Source organism: Diabrotica undecimpunctata, chromosome 1 (genome assembly GCF_040954645.1).
Source record: "Diabrotica undecimpunctata isolate CICGRU chromosome 1, icDiaUnde3, whole genome shotgun sequence".
Lineage (NCBI taxonomy): Eukaryota > Metazoa > Arthropoda > Insecta > Coleoptera > Chrysomelidae > Diabrotica > Diabrotica undecimpunctata.
In genome coordinates this window covers 22903065-22924277 of record NC_092803.1, presented here as the reverse complement: position 1 = coordinate 22924277, position 21213 = coordinate 22903065, and the positions used below count along the sequence as shown (strand labels likewise).

Genomic DNA, 21213 nt, shown 5'->3' with positions numbered 1-21213 from the left:
TATCATAAGGGAAGCATTCCTTTGATTTTGACGAACGTGCGCGGCGTTCGACTGACTGTGAGTTATGCGTCGCTCACCGTTCTAACAAACCATAGCTTTAGTCTGTCTGAAATGGGCTCAGGAAGCATGTTGATGTGTGGAAAATACATCCGGAAGATGATGAAAAATTTCAGTGTGAATTTTGTATGTCTGAATGAGTATTATATGTATATATTTTTATCAATATTCTCTTACCGGTTTTCTAAACTTTTTTAATAACAAATTAAATTTTTCTTGATTTTTAGTGACCTTTAAATGAACGTTCCTAATTAATTTTAAAAAATGAAAAATATCTTACTTACATGGATCACAATGGCCCATCCTCCCCTAAGACCACCTATGATGCGCGAAATTGAATTTTGGATAGTGAAAAATTAAGAGAAACGACGAATGCATGTGTGGAAATTAGAATTGTTATATGAGAGAAGTAATAAAAAGGTATAAAATTAAGAATTATTATATAAGGGGACGTCTAAGGGTGGCACCAATTGGAGCCAAAGGTTAAGATATTTCGGGCATGTTCGCCAAGATTTTAGTCACCCAATATTAAGAATTGGTGATTTGCACCTTCCTGGTAGGAGTACGGGTAGGCGCTTAGGCAGGGCATGTCAGTAAAGGGGATTGATATTGATATCACCCAAGAAACTTATGAAAAAATGTAATTGGGGAAGCTAACGCCGGATATGAATAAAGGCAAAGAAGAAATGATGAATTGATCTAGTTTTGTTATTTATATGTAAAGCCTGAACTAGAAAGAGTATTAGAAAGATGGATGAATACAGATTTATGGAATGATGAAACATACATTGCCTATCCTCAAAGGATGTTAGCGATCATGTTGTACCAATTTCTACAACAATTTTGATAAGCTTAAGATATCTGTTTGTGTCCCATACCTTTTCGAAGTCAATGAAACATGCAAAAGGTACAAAGGAAAAGTGTTAAAAATAATAAGGAACTTAAACAAACTAAATATTATCGATTGAAAAAACAGACCAGAAATAGGCAGAAAAAAACTTGGTTCTCCAATAAAGCTAAACTATAGGGGTCTACAACTTAACTCTATGCTTTGCGTTCTCTTCAATCTAAGGATTTTGCTTATCTCAATTACTTTATTTGCCATTTTTTATCAAAGGTATATATTAAATGTACCATAAATAATAATTAAACATTATAAAATAGTGGTTTATTCAAAGATATACAAATAAATAAGTGAGATTGATACCCATGTACACCTCAAATTACTCAACTCAATCGTCTGAAAGAAAAAGCTAAAGACAAAAGTCGTTTGAAGAAAAAAAAATCTAATAAACAAATACAAAATTCTAATAAACTACTTTAAGTAAATAATATTTTATCCAAGATTAAAAACAAAACTATTTATTTAATTCTAGAGATGTACATGGGCAATATTGTAACTTAACATAAAATATAGAAAAAAAAACATTATTCGTCGCATTCCTGTATCGTGGGAGGAATGGAGATATAACTGACTTGCTGACTTAGGTCAGTTAAGCCGATTGGGCCAGACATGGGCACTAATTCGTGACCATCCTGCATCAAATGATTCTTACTTGATTCGTAAGACAAATCAGTCATATTGGATTCCGTTATTGTCAAATCGTCCTTGAGAGATTCGTCTTCTGAGGAACCCTTCTGGTCGAAAGAATGCTCCAAAGCCATCAGCTTCATTTGGAAGTAACGTTTTTCTTCGTTGAGACAGTTAAGGTCTTTTTCCTGTTCGGTAATTATCTGTTTGAGATCTGAGATAGTGTTTATGTCCTCTTGACGGGATTCTCTACGTTCGTACCTTTGTCTGACTTCCTCGAATCTAAAATGAAGACGCAAAATAAAATAAATTAATAAGGGCTTCCGGAAAACTGCATATAGAAGAAATAATACATATTCTATATGTATAGGAATTCCACTCAATAAATAAACTGTTGTAATGGAATAGAAAATATAAATAATAGGCAAAAGAAAGTAGAATAAGACTTACTCACAATCAATTTATTCTACCACCGACGACCGATTTCGCATACTATAATTTGCTATGCATCTCTAGGTCGTAAGTTACATGGTAAACTAAATGATGCCGATACAAGGATTATTTTTTATAATAATTTAAATATAAAAATTGTTTTTTGTTTAGTTTAAAACCTCCAGTTAAACTAACCAGCCTGTATCTTGTGGGCAATTTCCCGATCTAGTGTCGCATTTTTCGTTATGTAGGAGCAAAGGTATTTAAATTGTTTTACTCATCCTAGTTTTTTCTCAAGCAATTCTATGTCCCCAACTATTCTTCTTTCAACCAACCACATATACGCCGTTTTCGACCTGCTAACCGTAAGTCGTCCCTCTTCAATAGCCCATCTCCAACACTCTAACTTCTCCTTCAACATTTCTTTGCTGTCTTCTACTAGTACTATGTTACTAGCAAAGAGCATTGTATAAATAGAGTACTTATACATATCCTTCACAAGCCTTACGTACCTCTCAGGAACCCATTTATCTCTCATTCATCTCCATAGCTATTGTCTAGGAACTGTAAACCGTATGCAACTTCTCAAGATCTATAAATGTAGCTCCCTTTTCTTCTCGCCGTATTGCTCTATTAACTGTCTTAAAGCAAGCAAGGCATCCGTTGTCCTCCTTTCTGGCATAAACCCAAACTGTTCTTTTTCTATCGACGTCTCTCTCCTTAATCTTTGCTCTACTGTTCTCCTCTAAATTTTAATTGTGTGCGACATTAACTTTAATTATCCTAGTTCCTTTAGTCCTGAATGTCCCGTTTATTTTTATACAAATATACCATCAAGCTCTCTTTTCATGCATTGGGCATCTTTTCTTCCTCATACATACAAAATATCAAGAGCATTCTTGATATTCTTCCTCTCCTAGAGCATTCCAAACGTCCACCGTATTCCATCAAGTCCTACTGCCTTACCATTCTTCATCATATTTAACGCCGGTAAATTTTAATCCCGGTAAAAAATACAATATAAATATACGAAGTAACTAAGTAGGTGAGTATTTTATGGAATTATGTATCTAAATTATCTTAATATTCCCATGGAGTTAAACGAATACTCACAATTTTGTTAGACACTGGTACTTTCTTTGCATGTGGTCTATGGATTGTTGATAGTTCTTCTGAGAATTAATAAACTTTAGTCTATATGCTTCTTGTTCCTTCTCGTTATCCTCTTGAATTTTGGCAATTTTAACCAAAATATTTCTAAAAACAAAATCATTATTAAATTAGCAAATATAGCTGAAAAAAAATATAAACACAATTTTTTAGGTCAATCAAAAAATAGTTGAACAAAAAATAAGATATAAGTTTTAAAAAATTGACACCAATTCACAAGATATTGTTATTTTTTTTTGTAATTTATACAATTTTTTTTTATTTCGTGTTAATTTTATCATTTCTGGACATCTCCTGTAATTACTCGTCATCTCTCATCTCTTCTCATCATTTTCCTTTATTTTTTGTTATTATCCACTATATATTATATTTAATTTGTTATTAAGTAAGTTGTCTATTTGGTTATCTGAACTATCATCTTAGAGATGCACTTATGAACATAGAAGCACTATTTGCGCTAAATGTCCTGTTGCAGAACTCTCAATATCAGAGATACTAACAATTATAGGAATTGACAAAAACGAAATTCGCATAAAAGTTGCATGAGCCAACTTAATTTCACATTTTATCTCTTTATCTGGATTTAATTGTTTAGTAATATAACAACATAGTTATTTAAAATTGGGTACTCTTTTGTATTGGTTGTTCATCCATTTCAGCCCATCGAAATGTGGGCTTACCGACGTATATTACGTATATCCTGGACTGAGCACGTAACCAACGAAGAGGTACTACGCCGGATAGGTAAAGAGAGAGAGGTAGGAATAAGTATAAAGAAAAGAAAGTTGGAATACTTGGGTCACGTTATGAGACACAATAAATATAGAGTACTACAACTGATCGTCCAAGGGAAAATAGACAGCAGAAGGGGTCCAGGGAGGAGAAGACACTCGTGGCTCCAAAACTTGCGGCAATGGTTCGGATTGTCATCTGCTGAACTATTCAGATCTGCCGCAAACAAAGTCAGAATAGCCATGTTGATTGCCAACGTTCGGAACGGACAAGGCACATGAAGAAGAAGAAGAAGTGTTTTGATAAGATAGCTAATTCTGTGTGGTCATCTGCTATAAAAAACTAGGTTTAAAAGAGCTTTCTCGGAAAAAATATTATTTTGGGTATGAACACTTTATATTTCAATTAAAGATCTGTCAGGCGCTATACCTATAGATACAAAGAAGAGGTTAAGGAGAAGGAAGCTCAGAAATATAATTCCATTCGTATAATACAGGGAAAAGTTCAAAATTATTAAAGTATTGTTTAAAATTAAAGCAAAAGTTTTTAATATAATCAATTTTAATACATTAACTTTTGTATTGTGTTTTGTTCGAAACAGTCATCGCGGTTCGCTACAATAAAGATGACCATACACTAAAACTCTACGTAGTAAAGAAATGGAACATAAAATTGTGCAAAAATTGATGCGATCTGTTTTGAATTACTACCTTTATTGAAAAACTGTTAAAGTTAGATCTACTGGAAAAACAAAACATAATAATGGAAGACAAAATCAACACAATTACTAAAGAGGTGGCAGAACTAATAGAAGAAAACAGAGATATAAACGAAAAGAATCAAGAACTTCAAACAATACTGCAAATTCAAGAAAAAAAGGTAGAGGTATTAGAAAGAGAAGTAAAAAAAGAATCTGATCATTCAAGGAATAAAAGAGATCAAAAATGAAGAAGGAAAGCAAATTAAACAGAAGGTATCAGAAATTTCAAGAAAATTGCAAGTAGAACTAAATACAGATCAAGATATTATAGAAATACAAGGACTTGGTATCAAAAATATTGATAAATGAAGACTATCCAAAAGACATACAAATTCAAAGAAAGGAACTTCGCAAATATCAAAAAGAAGCATCAAAAAGGTCAAAATGTACGTATTAGTTATAACAAATTACTTCTGAATGGCTAAATTATTCACGTTAAATTAACTGCAAACAAAAAATGAAGCTATAGTAACAGAAGATTTAAAAAAGAATAAAGCTAGAAAATATGGTGATAGGTCCCTCTCGTAGGAAGATGTATCAATGGACATTAATACAGAAAGAACGACGAAAATAACGAAAACAGCAAACTCAAAAAACAAGTAACGAAAGCAAATTGGACGGAGAAACAAGAAAATGAAAACAGCAATTGAAGAAGACATTACCGAAAACAGAATACAAAAATAAATCGATACACTGTCGATACGGCTGCCGGTAGTATCCTTAATAGTAACAGTAACGAATACAGTTGCTTTCTGTGCACAATATAACTTTATATAACATGAAAGCCATCAGAAAGGGAGGGGGAATATATGTGTTCAATCTCGAACTCGCTGGCTTCTCCTTTTCGCATTGGGTATGTATTATCACTATATAAAAATAATAAGCGAGTAGACTATATAACATTCTATTTAAAAACAAGTAAAACCAAAAGACAAATATACATAAACATACATTTATTCAGATATAATGAAATATGAATATCTACTTTAAATAGTATGTGATACGAAAGCCCATGTTTTATTTGTAGTTGAAATGAGCTTAAAAAAGGTAAACGAATTTCCGTAAAAACACAGCTGTTTTGAAAGCTAACTATTTCGAGAGGAATTATGGATATCTATATCACACAAACCAAACTGCCTGTCTATGACAGGAAAGAACAATGATTTTAACAGCTGATTGCCACATAAATTTATCAATCTAACGCAATTAGATGATTTTGTATATAAGATAAATAATATATTATAAACTATTATATAGATACAAATGTAAAACAAAACTACAACTATTATACAATATAGCAAACACGTGCTTAAATAAACGTAAAATGTTCTGATTAAAGTTTAACGTGACTCAATATTAAATAGTTCCGCACAACTATACGATTTCGCAACATTTACCACGTGAAGTAAAGATAGCGAAATGCTACCATGTAGCGAAGACCCCTGTCCTCTTGGTAGGTCAGGAACAAAAGTATTGTTAATGTCAAAGCAGCCTCCACCCCTAATGGACTGTATGTTAGTCAGTGTTGGAACCCGTCTCGGTTGACTGAGCAGCCTGGCTGAAACAACTGTCTGTAACTTACTGAGCAACCTCCACTCCCATTGGATGGAACGACTGTCTATTACTGACTGATACTGACTGGTACTGGCTGAGTGATACAGCCGCTGGGCTAAGAGTTGTTTTGTACAAGCTGATGTTACGTGTGGGCGATAATAATCCAGCGATCTGCACTTTTAACGAATGCCATTAATTTTTTTATTGTTCTTTGGTAATATACAATGGATGAAAAGATATTCTTTTTCTGCAACAATGTATTACAACCTTTTAATGTTCTGTAGCATCTTTATTGTTGTACGCGGATTCATGGCTAAATATACGGGGAGAATCAAAACTAACAAAAAGTCTGTTAATCTTTTACTAATATTTAAATACAGTTGCGTAACTGCAACAATGGAGAGGTCGTCCATATTGAGGGTGAAAATAGTTATAGTTAATTTAAAAGAAATAATGGTGATTTGGTGGTAAGTTGGATAATTTTGATGTTGATTTTAATATTAATGTTGACTTTTATCTTAACGATAAGGGTAAATATAATAGAGGTATAAAGGTAGGTCGAAACACGATCAAACTGCAATAATCAAATAATGCATAACTGCTCTTAATTGTAATGTTACTATAAATCAGGGCAATAACAGAGCTAAGAGTATTGAAGTTTTGGTCAAACTAACGCTAGAAAGCAAAGTACAACAGATATCGTTAAAACAGAAAGGGGCCAAAAGAGTAAAAATACTAAGGAAATAAATTTTGAGAAAAAAGATTTCCAACTAAGAACAATATTACGTCAAGTGAAAAATGGTGAGTTAATAGCAGACCAAAAAGCAGTGCTAAAACGGTGGAGAGAATATTTCGAAGAACTGTTGAATAAACAAAGGCTGATACAGACCGATATGCACCAACAGAAAAAGAAATAAAAGATGAAATAAAAAAAAATAACAAGACCCCAAGATGTGATACAATAACTGTAGAAATGTTAAAATTTGGAGGACATGGAATACAGAGTGAAATATCAAAGTTACAAACATGTTTAAAGATTCTATCTGAATATACATATATTAAACAAAAGTAAAAACATCACACAACATTTCTGACTTCCTGTTAAATCTTACACTCTTCTGTCGATATCCCAATATTTCTAGTGGTCGCTGATTGACGACAATACAATTTTTTAATCATTCAGATATCGCAGTTCTGAACTGCATCATCTCTTAATATTTTAATTAAATTTTCATGATGTACTGTATCGAATGCAATGCAAAAAGTGCTTCCCTAATTCCCAATCCATCTTTAAAACTAATCTGCGTTTCATCTGGATCTTTTCCGCACTTACTCCGTTTTCTACTGTCGATAATACTTAGGAATAACTTCACGGTATGACTCATAAGTCCATTGTCGCTACAGTGTTTGGGACGTTGTTTTTTTTTTGCTATAGTTATGAATTCGGACCTTCCGGTCCTCGGGGATTTCATGAGTTGAATAAACGTTATTTATAAACTTAAAAGAAAAGGCCCAATAAATGATGATAAAACTTGGCGTCGTGAATTTAACTTTGAATTACACAATAAATAAACCGAAATAGCCTAAGCCAAAGATGTTGTTACTGTAATAAAAATTAAACGCCTATAGTAGGCAACATATGAATTACTAAGAATAATCAAAGAGAGGAAAATGCAATACTTGGGTCATGTGCTGAGAGGCGAAAGATATGAATTACTTCAAGTTATACTGGAAGGAAAAGTACAGGGCAAAAGATCAGTAGGAAGACGCCAGAACTCGTGGCTGAAAGACCTGAGGAGATGGTTCGACCGTTCATCCGCAGAGATCTTTCGCGCAGCAGTTTCCAAAACTACAATTGCCATTTGGATCGCCAACCTTCAAAAGGAGACGGCGCAATGAGAAGAAGAGTAGGCAACACATCTGGCTAGAGCAAATTAAAGCTGCTCTGCAATATGTACTGTGTCAGTAAAACTCGAGGAAATTTAAAAAAGTTTCAGATGAACTGATGGCACTAAACTGCATATAATCGGACCGAATGGAAAAATAGGTCTAAACAAATCGAAGCCCATCTAGGACCGTAAAACCCATGAAAATGAATAATTTAGTAAATGATTGACACTTACCTTAGTTTTTGTTCGGATTCCTTCTTCTCCTTCATCATGACATCGTTCTGTTCGGCTAACTCCTTGTTCAGCACCTGGATACCACCTTCTAGCATATCCATATTACTCTGCATATCTTGTATGATAGATTCTTTGCTTTGCACTTCGTTCTTGAGGGAATCTACAGTCTTTAAAAGCTCTACTTCACGGGCACTGTGAGATTTTTGGAGCTGATTAAGTTGGTCTTCTAGCTGGACACATTTGGCTATGTATTTCTCTTCCAGAAATTGGATGGCTTCCTTTTTCTGTTGAATGAGGTTCTCCCACTGTTCTTCTAGAAAAATGATGTTGAGATTTTTATACAAGAATGGGTATCATGCAACAGGTTGCTTTTTAAATTTTATATGGTTAGTATCCAATCAGACAGCCCAAAACTAAATAAAAAACAACACCAAAATAAAAAAACGACAAAGAAAAGATTAGTAAATTATAGCAATCGTAACCAAAAGCCGTACTACCTTAAAAATTTTAACTAAAATGTTCACAATGACCTACCCAATTCACTTTGATGACTTTGTATAAGAACTTTTAATTTTTCTTGGTTTTCGTCTTCTACTTGTAGCCTCATGTTTGTTATCGTTGAGTTTAGTGTATCTATTTCTGATTTCCAATATTGTTCCCTATCTTCCATCATCTTTTCATATTCTTCCTTCATTCTTTCTAAAAACGATTTCAAAATGCTAATAAAAATGCTTTACCGAGATAAAAAGAAATATCCAAAGAAAAATAACGATAAGACAAAGAAGATGATGGAAGACAAGAAGAACAAGAGTTATTAAATAATAAGACGAGAGCCAAAACTTCTATGTTGGTTGATTACAAAAGACGACGATTAATCAATCTTTGTTGAAGCAAGGTGCAGTTTTATGTTGAAGAAATATTGTAGACTGCGAGTTGAGTATTTTATTTTATTTGATCATAGTTAATCAAACACTTTTATTACAATAAATTGTCTTAAAATAACTAGGTAAGTTATAAGAACTGCTTTGCTATGTCGAGTATGTATATTTAATACATTGAGAGCGTGGTGCGATATGGTTCTTTTAACTATCAAGGACCACATAATGGTCTTAACTGAGGAAGACGAGATGATTCTTAGAAAGCATGAGGTATGATTGTCCTAGTGAGAACGAGGTCATGGTAATATTGTAGCAATGAACAAGCTTTTATAGAGATTTTTAAGCGAGTGTAGATTTTCTGTTTTTTCGCTTAGGTGTGTTTTTCGCTTAATGTTTCGTAGAATATTATAAAAGGGTCTGATTTATGAGGAAATAAAAACGTTAAAAGACATTTAGCAAAACTCGAATTTTTTGTCAATAAAGTAAATATAGTAAAGAGGCATATTTAATAAAGAAATATGTTAGGGCCGTATTAGAATATATTATAGGGCAGTACAAGAAATAACGTTGAAATAGCCAACATCGGCAATTTATACAAATCGGTAAAATCAGAGGAATTGGTAAAAAATACAAAGCAATCATAAAGAAAAAGAACAGACATAAAGATAAATATAATATTTTGACAAAATACCTAATTCCGCTTCATGTTTTTGGGTTAACTTCTCATATTTGTCGTGATGTGACATATCTAGCTTATCCATCAATCTTCTTAGTTCAAAAATGTCTTGGTCTGTTATAGATTGCTGTTTTACAATTTCATCTTTGTAGAACTTATCTTTCTCTTCCAGTGCATTTTGTAAGGTGTGAACCTGAAACGATAAAATTTAATAATAATGGTCGAAAATATTAGACAAAAGTAAGTAAATGTAGGTCTTCATCGTTGTGATTGAAGATTCTGTGTTACCTTCGATGAGATAAAACTTCTTGAACTAAATAGTTGTTGGAAAATAAACATTTTTTTCTAAATTAATAAACAGTTTTGTCATTATATTCAAGTTTGTAACATTGTGATTTTGGGGTGTTTTATTGACACTGACAATTTTAATGCGTTTGTTATGACAAATAAGTCATCCTTTCGTATCTCTAGCTTGAAAGAAGACTTAGGCCAGTGCGAACCTGTGAAAAAACGACTACATTTGGATGTGAGAGGTGGCATTCGGATTTTTGCTCAAAAAATTGTGTGATAACTTTAGTAATAATAATTAACTTTAGTAATAATATTAGATACGACTGGTTAAAATTATTTTTGTTTATTATCTTTGCTGCAAATAGGAATACATACAAAAAAGGAGGAAATAAATAACAATTTTTAATTAAGTTCATTGTTATTAATGTACCATAAAAAATTATTTAAAAAAGTAATTTGCTTAAGCAAAAATTATAGAACTTTCAAATTAGAAGATCAAGTTGCAATTTATGTAAAGGAAAATCTTATGTATTCTTCTCTTAATCTAAATGAATATAATGTAGAGCAAAGTTCAGAGTTTTGTACAATTTATGTACCTTCAATAAAAACCAATAGTTTAACTGTATACAGATAGGGTAAGGGTGACTTTGACTTGTTTTTGGTGAATTTTGAGAATCTCATAACATCCTTGATTATTAAAGAAGACAAACTGATCATACTTGGTGATTTTAATAAAAAATTAGAAATAGAATCTGACCCTTCGTTTGACGTTCAAAATCTATTAACATCTTTTGGTCTAAAAGTAACTGTAAACGAATATACTAGAATCACATCCCAGTCCAGTAGTTTCATCGACAACATAATGACAAATTTTTCTAAAAATATCTACAGAGTGGGCGTATTTGAACCTTGTTTTTCTGACTATCGAGCTTAATTTTTATTTATTGACTCTGTGCATAAAGTTGTTGACACTATACTAAGATCACAATCAAGATGCACTAGAAATAAACAAACCAAGACACTTGAATGTTACGAGGAACACTCCCGAATCATGATTTACAATGTATAAACTTTGTGAATCATGATTTGGGATTTATACAATGTATATACATTGTAAATCATTATTTGAGAGTGCTCCTTGTAATATTTAACGTGTCTTGGTTTGTTTATTTATAGTGCATCTTGATTGTGATTTTAGTATAATCAATTATTCCAATGGTTTATTACTTGTTCTGGTTTACAGAAGCTTAAATGTGCGCTAGCTAGTACAAAGATGGACATTTTTTATGATATTAAAAATGATCCTCATTTTTTGACAGTTTTTCTTACCGAAACTTATAAAAACTTAATATTAAAGCATTTTCCACTAAAAAAAGTACCACAAACCGCTGAAAAAACACCCGTGCATGGTTTAATAATGAATTAAGGTCTTACAGATCTAATCTTTCTCTTATTAAATACATTGCAGATGCCACTAAGGATCCCGATTTGTTCAAAGTATATAAACAACAAAAATTTGAATATAATCGGCAATTACAAAATGCGAAAAAGTCAGCTTACTGTGATTTTATTACTAACTCCAATAATAAACCTAGACTTGCTGCAAAATAGTAAATTTTGAAAGAAACAATACAAGATCCAGTTCGGTACAACATGATCTACCTCCAGATTTTTTACTAATATTAAACCAATTTTTTACTACAATTGCAGAGAATATAATAACATTCCTTCTTACTATTAATGTCGATGTCCTCTTCAATTATAGAAATTATCTTTCTTCGAGCAAGTCTTTTTTTTGGTCCCATTGTAGAAGAAGATGTCTCTCAAATAATAAATTCTCTTAGTAATTCTAATTGTAGGAACGTTCGCGAAATTAATTGCAAAATTTTAAAAGAAACTTATTAAATAGTTTTCACTTATCTTATTAATTCCTTAATAATATAATATTAACCCTAAGTATTTCCCTAATATAATATTAACACCTTTCACTTATCTTATTAATTTAATTCTTTCAACTGGAGTATTTCCGGAAGTACTAAAATACTCAAAAGTGCTATTTATCTACAAAAAAGATGATTCCGTAAAAACTGACAGTTACAGACCTGTAAGCATTATTTCTACTTTTGAGAAAGTGATTGAAAAGGTTATCAAACAACAATTTTATTCCTATTTTGGGTCAAATAATTACTTTAACAACTCTCAATATGGATTCAGAAATGCTCGTTCTACTACGAACGCTTTATTTAATGTAGTGAGCGAGGTGATTCGCATAGCAATTTCTCTTTGCGACTTGTCGAAGGCTTTGGACTGCGCTTGAAACGACATTTTGCTCTTCATATTAAATTACTATGGAATCAGAGGTATTCCTCTTAAGCTTATAACTTCTTATCTATGTGGCAGAGACCAGGCGGTAGTATCTAAAGGTCATCTTTCAGATTTTTTATCCGTAAAACATGGAGTCCCAGAAGGTTAGGACCTCTTTTGTTTATATGTCAACGGTCTGCCTAAATTCATATTTTTGTACAAATCCGTACAAGTTGGCGGATAATACGACATACGTTATATCAGGAAAAATAATGATGATTTATGGTTCGCTGCAAACACACTAAAACCTAAATCTGATAAAAATTTAGTTATATCTGCAAGTAATTTACATAATGATCCAGATAACAAAGAGACTATTAAACTATTGGGAATAACCATAGATAATCTACTGAACTGGTGGGCTCATATCTCACAACTAAAAAAATCTATCAAGTTAATTATTTGTTATTTGTTATTAATTAATAACGGATAATATAAAAGTTAAACGAGCAGTCCAACAAGGCGATATAATTTCACCTAAACTGTTTACCTTGACCCTCGAAGATATAATAAAATCAACAGAATGGGAAAACAGAGGAATATGTATTAACGGAAAGTACCTACATCACCTTAGATATGCGGATGATATACTCCTGATCTCCTCGGAACGACAAGAACTAGAATTAATGCTGAATAAACTTCATGAAAAATCACTGCAAAAAGGCCTAAAAATTAACTTCAACAAAACAAAAGTAATGACAAACACGGAAGACCAAGAGGCAATAAAAATACAAACAGAAAAAATAGAACAGGTAAATGAATATATCTATCTAGGACAAGCAATCAGAGCTAACAGAGAAAATCAAATAGCCGAAATATCGAGACGAGTAAGAATGGGATAGGCAGCTTTCGGCAAACTTTCTTACGTTCTAAAAAATCAAACAATCCCTCTGTACTTACGAAGCAAGGTATATAACTCCTGTATAATACCGGTGCTCACCTACGGAGCACAGACATGGACATTTACACAGGCCAATTTGGATAGGATAAGGAAGGCACAAAGAGCGATGGAGAGACAAATGTTGGGTATATCACTTAAAGATAGAAAACGTAACCAGTGGATCAGAACCAGAACAAAGACAGTAGACGCGATAGAACAAACAGCAAAACTGAAATAGAAATGGGCTGGACACAATGAACGTCTCCAAGATGGACGATGGAACAATGCCATCGGAAAGTGGCGTCCATACAATGCAAAGAGATCAAGAGGCAGACCACAGATGAGGTGGAAAGATGGGATCAGGAAACAAGGAGGTCCTACATGGCAGAGAACAGCTCAAGATAGGGAAAGATGGAGAGAACTGGGGGAGACCTACATCCAACAATGGAAGGATAGAGAATAGGTTCAAAAAAAAATTATGGATTAATCATATGGGGCAATTCAACAAATGCACTTCAAATTTTTAGAATGCAAAATAAAGCAAGATTTTAGTAGGGATTAGTTAGCAGGATGTGGTGAGTTGGACACGAGCACAACGCTTCACATGGAGAGATCATGTCGATAGAATGAATCCAGGAAGGATCGCGAAATGGGCAAAAACATATAGACGCAATACAAAAAGACCACTAAAAAGGCCCCCGAAGAGGTGGTATGACGGCTGGACATCAGCATCGCAAGAGCTGGCATGATAGAATAAACAGGACTCTGTACTACAAGAAAAAGAAAAAGAAGAAGAAAAAAACGATTTCTAAGTCTTGTCCCGAAAATGTGTCTCAATATACTTGTGGTGTTTATTTGCAAAATATAGTAACTAAAATTACACGACAAAATATTACGCTGAAAAAGTCGTTTTAACTCATATTGGAGTAACAAAGAAGCATCTTGGAAAATATTTAATCTGAAAAGATATACTTATAAACAATTTATCAAGAAGTTAAGTACAGATAAAGTGTTATGAATAATAAAAACAACAAAAACATAAAGCACAAATAAAACCTAAACGTTAAGATTTAAATATTACTTACAGAAGAGTATGTTTGATTGTAATCAATGTTAAAGACTAAATAAATACTTTATTGCATTGGCTTTGATAAAGTTTAGACTAAAAATAAAAATTTCTAGTGCTCTATTACTATTTTTAGGACTTCAGGATTTTTTAAACAAGTGACAAAGTTAAGAGAAGATAATTGTTTTAAAAAGCTGTGGTAAAAGTACTATCTATCGACAGAGGTTGCAAAGTGTTGTCATTTGTGAGATTATTTCTGTCTTTATTAAATGACTAGGTACTATGGTTCATTATTTTCAAGATTTTATTTAAGTGAGACCATGTTTACATACTTGGAAGGCTTGGAAATTTGGGTATATGGACGACTACTAAAAATAAACAGGTGAAAACGGTATGGAAAATAGCCTACGGTGTGTAACGTCATGGAATCGTCGATGTTGGGATTAACGCTAAGAGGTAAAGTGTCCAGTACTCTCCAGTCGTCCCTATCCATCGTCTTCCTCCACGTATTCCCATATTTCCCATACGTCTTCATCGATGTTATCAAAAAACCTTGTTCTGGCTCTTCCTCTTCTTTTCTGGCCAATGAGTTTATCAAGAAGCGCTTTCCTAGCTGGATCGTTTTGTTCCATCCGCACTACATGCCCTGCCCACTGTAAACTTTTATTTCTGGATTCAGGTATTATGCCACTACCTCTACTCTATACAGGGTGCAACAAAAAGGTAAGTCATAAATTAAATCCCGTATTCTGAGACCAAAAATAGTTCGTTTGAACCTAACTTATCTTAGTACAAATGTGCACATAAAAAAGTTACAGCCGTTACAGAAGTTACAAAATGAAAATCGATTTTCTCCAATATATTGAAAACTGTTAGAGATTTAATATTGAAAATAGACATGCGGCTTTCTTAGGGCAGGAGTATCTTTAAAAAAAATTAACAGTGAAATTTGTACATCTCATAAAAATTTTATGGGGGTTTTGTTCCGTAACCCCTACCCCGCCCCCCAAATGTTTGTATACGTTCAAATTAAATTATTATTTGGTACCATTAGTTAAACGCAATATTTTTTAAAAAAATTTGTCTCCTAGTACTTTTTCGATAAGCCAGTTTTTATCGAGATGGGGCAACTTTTTTATTATGTTTTAAAAATTCTCTAGTCGGCTATACAGGGTGAGTCATAACTATTGGGACATAGACTAAGGACAGGTTATTTGGACCAAAATATGGCTATTGGGCCAAATATGCCTTAATAAAATGTTGCTGAGAAAAAAGATACAGGGTGTTAAAGTTAATTTTTGTTTTTCGTTTTTTGCTAATAGTTTCCCTGTATATTTATAAATTGCTATCAAAATTGGCACATGGGCATAATCTTAGACAAGAAATAGTATTTTGTTTACAATTTTACGTTTTGTCATAGAGGGCGCCAAGTGGATCATTCCTAATGATCAAATTGAGTCTAAACTTTTTCTGATGAAACTTTTTAGTAATTTTTATTAGAAAATATGACGTAAACATCATTTTTATGTAAAATTGGTACTCTTGTTTAAACATGATAATTTCAACCGTTTTCGATAAAAACGCAGTCGAACTGCTTAGAGTCTTAAAAAAGGATTTCAAATATTAGTTCATTTATGAAAAGTATGCTTTAAACTGTCAGATAATTGTTGTTGGTAAATGTTATTTGTTCAGAGTAAATTATTTTTGATGTGACAGTGTAGTGTAATGTTGCATTTTTTAAAAGTAATCATTACTTTTTTTGATTGAAATGCCTCGTCACAATCATTTTACTAATGAAGAAATGCGAGATATGATTTGCGTATACGCACAAGAAAATTTTTGCGGTCGCTCGGCAGCCAGAAGATATGGAATGTTATACGCAAACAGAAGGCAACCAAATCACAAAACTTTTGCAAGATTATATCGTAGTTTAGGTGAAACTGGGTCATTTCACACTAAAAATCGGAGTGGTCGACCGAAACAAATCACACCTAATCAAGAAGATGAACTTTTGGTTCGAGTAGATGAAAATCCTGAAATAAGTTCACGACATCTATCAGCAGCAACAGGAGTAAGTCAGTGGTCTATTGTTAGAATTCTAAAAAAAGAGAACCTCCATCCTTATCACTTCACTTCTGTTCAAAATTTACTTCCAACAGATCTTCCACGACGGTTACAGTTTTGCCAACGTATTCTGAATAAACATCGCAATGACAGACACTTTATTAAGAATATTATGTTCACCGACGAAGCAACTTTTACCAGACGAGGGGTTTTTAATTGGCGAAATAGTCATTATTGGGAAAAAGAAAACCCGCATGCTATTAAAGCTAGACATTTTCAGCATGAGTTTAAATTGAATATTTGGTGTGGCATTATAGGCGACCAACTACTAGGGCCTTATGTTCTTCCTCCGAATTTAAATGGAGATTCTTATTTATTCTTTTTGGAAAACACTCTTAGTGATATTTTAGATGATCTGTCACTGGATGTAAGAAGAAAAATGTGGTTTATGAAGGATGGAGCGCCACCTCATTTTTCATTAGCTGTTAGAAATCATCTTAATGACGTATTTCCTCAACGATGGATTGGCAGAGGCAGTGATTTTCAATGGCCACCAAGAAGTCCTGAGTACAACCCGCTAGATTTTTATTTTTGGGGACATATGAAGTCCTTAGTTTATGCCAATGAAATTAATACACGAGACGAACTTTGGAGATACATTCAAAATGCAGCTAATCTTATAAGGGGACAGAATAATATTTTTTTAACGTCCGAAAATCCTTTATAAAAAGAATTAGAAAAAGCATAGAAATCGGAGGAGACCATGTAGAACATTTAGTTTGAGTTTTTGTGAGTTCTTTTAAGTTAAAGTGTGTTTAGTTTTGATTTATCGTCAAAACGGAAACCTTACGTTAGTTGCAACTTTGTTTATTAGTTTGGTATTTGATAGTGGAATTGTAAATAAAATACTATTTTTTGTCTAAGATTATGCCTCTGTGCCAATTTTGATAACAATTTATAAATATACAGGGAAACTATTAGCAAAAAACGAAAAACAAAAATTAACTTTAACACCCTGTATCTTTTTTCTCAGCAACATTTTATTAAGGCATATTTGGCCCAATAGCCATATTTTGGTCCAAATAACCTGTCCTTAGTCTATGTCCCAATAGTTATGACTCACCCTGTATAACACTTGTTGCTATGATTACTATGCATTAAATAGTAACATCAACAATAGATATTGTCAGTAATAAAAATATTCCAATTATTCTGCATTTAAAAATATTAAGAAGAGCTAAATTTTCTATTACATTGGTGCACACGTTTTCATAAATGGCAGATATGGCAACAGCTGCAAGGCGTTATGCAGAAAAATATCCTAATCGAAATACACCAGGCAGACGAATATTTATTTCCATTGATCGTCGTTTACAAGAAACAAGCAAATTGCGATCGCAACTTATTGGAAATAATGGTCGACCAAAAGTAGATACAAACGATGAAGAGATTTTGGAAGCAATTGAAGAAATCCCTGGAAGCAGTACAAGGGTAGTAGCAGCTTAATTAGATTTTTCTCACATAATGATTTGGAGAAGATTTAAAGAACAGCAGTTTCATTCTTATCTCTTAACACCCGTTCAAGAATTGCTGAATGAAGATTATCCTAAAATAATGGGGTTTTGCGATTGGTTTTTAACAAAAAACACACAAAATGTTAATTTTATTAATCATATTGTGTTTACCGACGATGCTACCTTTAGCAGAAATCGCATTAAGAACCATCATAACACGCACATCTGAGCCTAAGAAAACTCCCACGCAAAAAAAATCTCTCATCGCCAAAGAAATTTCAAAGTCAATGTTTGGGCAGAAATTGTTGATAATAACCTAATAGGGTCAGTATTCCTTCCAAACAACTTAAACGGTAAAAATTATTTACACTTTCTATAAAACGTGTTACCAGAGTACTTAGGCGAGGTCAATCTCGCATTTAGGAAAAATATGGAGATTTTTTCAACTAAGGAATAGAATCATGAAAGTTGCAAATCGATTTCGTCAGAAGCCCATGATTTTCCAAAATATTCGATTTTCCTTTTTAAAACGGTGTCGAATATGTATTCAAGAAAATGGAGGTCATTTTGAACATTTGTAAAATCCACCACATATTTGTAAATGGTTAAGTAAGATTATAGAGATGAAACTTTATTTATATTTTACATTTATTTTGTTAGGTACACAGAAATTTTGAAACATATTAAAAAAGAAGCCGCATCTCGATAAAAACTGGCTTATCGCAAGAGTACTAAGAGACCAAAAAGTTTAAAAAACATTGTGTTTAACTATTGGTACAAACACAATAGCAATTTAATTGGAACGTATACAAACATTTAGGGAGGTTTAACCCTTAAGTACCATGGCGGGGTCAAAATTGCGTTTTTAATGCCAAGTTTCTACTACCGAAGTGTGTTTCCGGTACCGAATGCTACCGAAACATAGATTGAGCATTGCGCGCTTTCTGCTAATCTTCGACCGGTAGGTGATTTATCGATCTACGAAAATTCCGTTAGTTTATCTGTTACTACTGCAGAGTTAGGCACGCATAGGGTCAATTTTGACCCGCTTATGGTATAAGTGTTTTTAGTGCAAATTAACGAGTAATTTGAAATGGCGGGGTGTAGTCGCAATAAACGTCCTCCACAGAAAGAACTTGAAGAGGAGGGACAAAAAATTATGGACAATGGACTAGATAGTGACAGTGAGTTTTTAGACCAGGCTAGTGAACACAGTGATTACGAAACAGACAGTGAAGAGGAATGGGACGATGATGACGAAAAAAATTGGCAAATTAATATTTTCGAAACTGGTAGTGAATATTCGGGTGAAGAAAGTGATATAGCTGACTCAAGGGATGTGTTTTATGGCAAAAATAGGTACAAGCGGTCTAAAACTTCTCCCACCTTTTCTTGTACACGTAAGCATAATTTAATTAGTCATTTACCTGGTGTTATTGGAAAAGCTCAAGCTAGTATGCCAGAGAAACCAGTTGATGCTTGGGAATGTATTATTAGCCACGATATATTGCAAGAAATTCTTGAGAAAACCAATGAACGAATAACTAATATGGCTTCTAAATATAATTTACACAATTTATCGTGTCAATATACCAATCATCTTGACATAATTGAATTAAAGGCCTTCTTATGCTTATTATATTTAGCTGGGGTATTTAAATCCAATAATAAAGATTTAAGGTCTTTATTTGCTACGAATGGTACTGGCCGTGATATATTTCGAGCAACCATGTCACTAAACCGATTTTATTTTTTGCTTGGAAACCTTTGTTTTGACGACCCAGCTACTAGAAGAGAACGTATTGCGCACGGAGATAAACTGGCAGCTATATCCAATATTTTTAATATGTTTATAATTAATTGCCAGTCCAATTATAGCTGTGGTGAATATCTCACAATAGATGAAATGCTTATTGCATTTAGAGGAAGGTGCCAATTCAGGATGTATCTCAAAAATAAGCCAGACAAATACGGTCTGAAAATGCAGTGTTTAGTAGACTCTAAGACACATTATTTGCTAAATGGTTTTATATATACTGGAAAAGATACACGCAGAGCAAATCCAAAAAAGTTAGCCATCCCCACTCTAGATGTTTTGACACTTATTCCACCAATTTCTGGTACAAATAGAAACATAACAGCAGATAATTGGTTTTCGTCCATTGAGCTTATAAAAGAACTGAGAAGCCATAAAATTTCATATGTTGGAACTCTAAAAAGAAATAAAAGAGAGGTTCCTGCTGCATTTCAACCCCAAAAAAACAGGCCACCTAATTCTGCCTTATTTGGTTTTACAGAAAGCGAGAGCCTTGTATCTTTTGTTCCTAAGAAAAATCGTGCAGTGTTGTTAGTGTCAACTATGCATCATTCCAATACAATGGTTAATGGAAAGCTAGAGATTATAAAGTTTTACAACGAGACAAAAGGTGGGGTGGATTCATTGGATAAGAAATGTGCATGCTATAAAACTGGCAGAAGAACTCGTAGATGGCCTCAAGTAATATGGTTTCGCATTTTGGACATTGCAGGATTAAATGCTAACGTAATTTTTAATGGAGTTCAGCAAAATCAAATAATGGAAAGAAGATTGTTTCTAACCACTTTAGGTCAAGAACTTATTAAGGCCCATTTAACTCGTAGAGCTCAGCAAACTTGTTTACCGAGAGAAATTCGTAGTGCCATTTTTAAAGTTTCCGGACTTCAGGAACCAATGCCTGCCGCAAATCCAGAGCCACAACGACGAAAATAGAGGGGAAGGTGTAAAATATGTCCATATTCCAAAAACCAAAAGAAAGAAAGCTCATCGTGCGATAAATGTCGAGATTTTATTTGCAAAAATCATTCCCGCATACAGACGTTATGCATAAGCTGTGTTGAAAATTAAGGTAAAATCATGCTTGTCATTTTTGAGATACGAAATCTAAATCGATTTTTTTTATTTTAGGTAGGAGCTATGATACCTAGATTTCACCATTGGATATAAAAAAACTGCACATTGTTATTATTTTTCTTATAATTCGAGAAAGTGCATAGCTATGTTAATTTTACTGAATACAAAAGTTTTTTTTAAATAAAGTTATATCTAATTAACCAAATTCGTTTATTTTTATATAAATGTAAA

General features: G+C 33.0%; 1 protein-coding gene across 4 annotated transcripts in view; it reads right to left on the bottom strand.

The window, feature by feature from the left end:
• Positions 1 to 1210: 1210 nt before the first annotated feature.
• Positions 1211 to 21213, bottom strand: part of LOC140446435 (uncharacterized) — a 63797-nt gene continuing 43794 nt past the window's right edge. For 3 of the 4 annotated variants that reach the window (XM_072538990.1, XM_072539000.1, XM_072539003.1), the window contains exons 6-10: positions 9929 to 10106; positions 8894 to 9058; positions 8360 to 8672; positions 3134 to 3277; positions 1211 to 1870 (exon numbers count right to left, since the gene is read on the bottom strand). In XM_072538990.1, the coding sequence (XP_072395091.1) occupies positions 1486 to 1870; positions 3134 to 3277; positions 8360 to 8672; positions 8894 to 9058; positions 9929 to 10106 (1185 nt within the window). In that variant the 3' untranslated portion in view covers positions 1211 to 1485. The remainder of the gene's footprint in view (positions 1871 to 3133; positions 3278 to 8359; positions 8673 to 8893; positions 9059 to 9928; positions 10107 to 21213) is intronic. The other variant, XM_072538995.1, reaches the window with a different exon arrangement.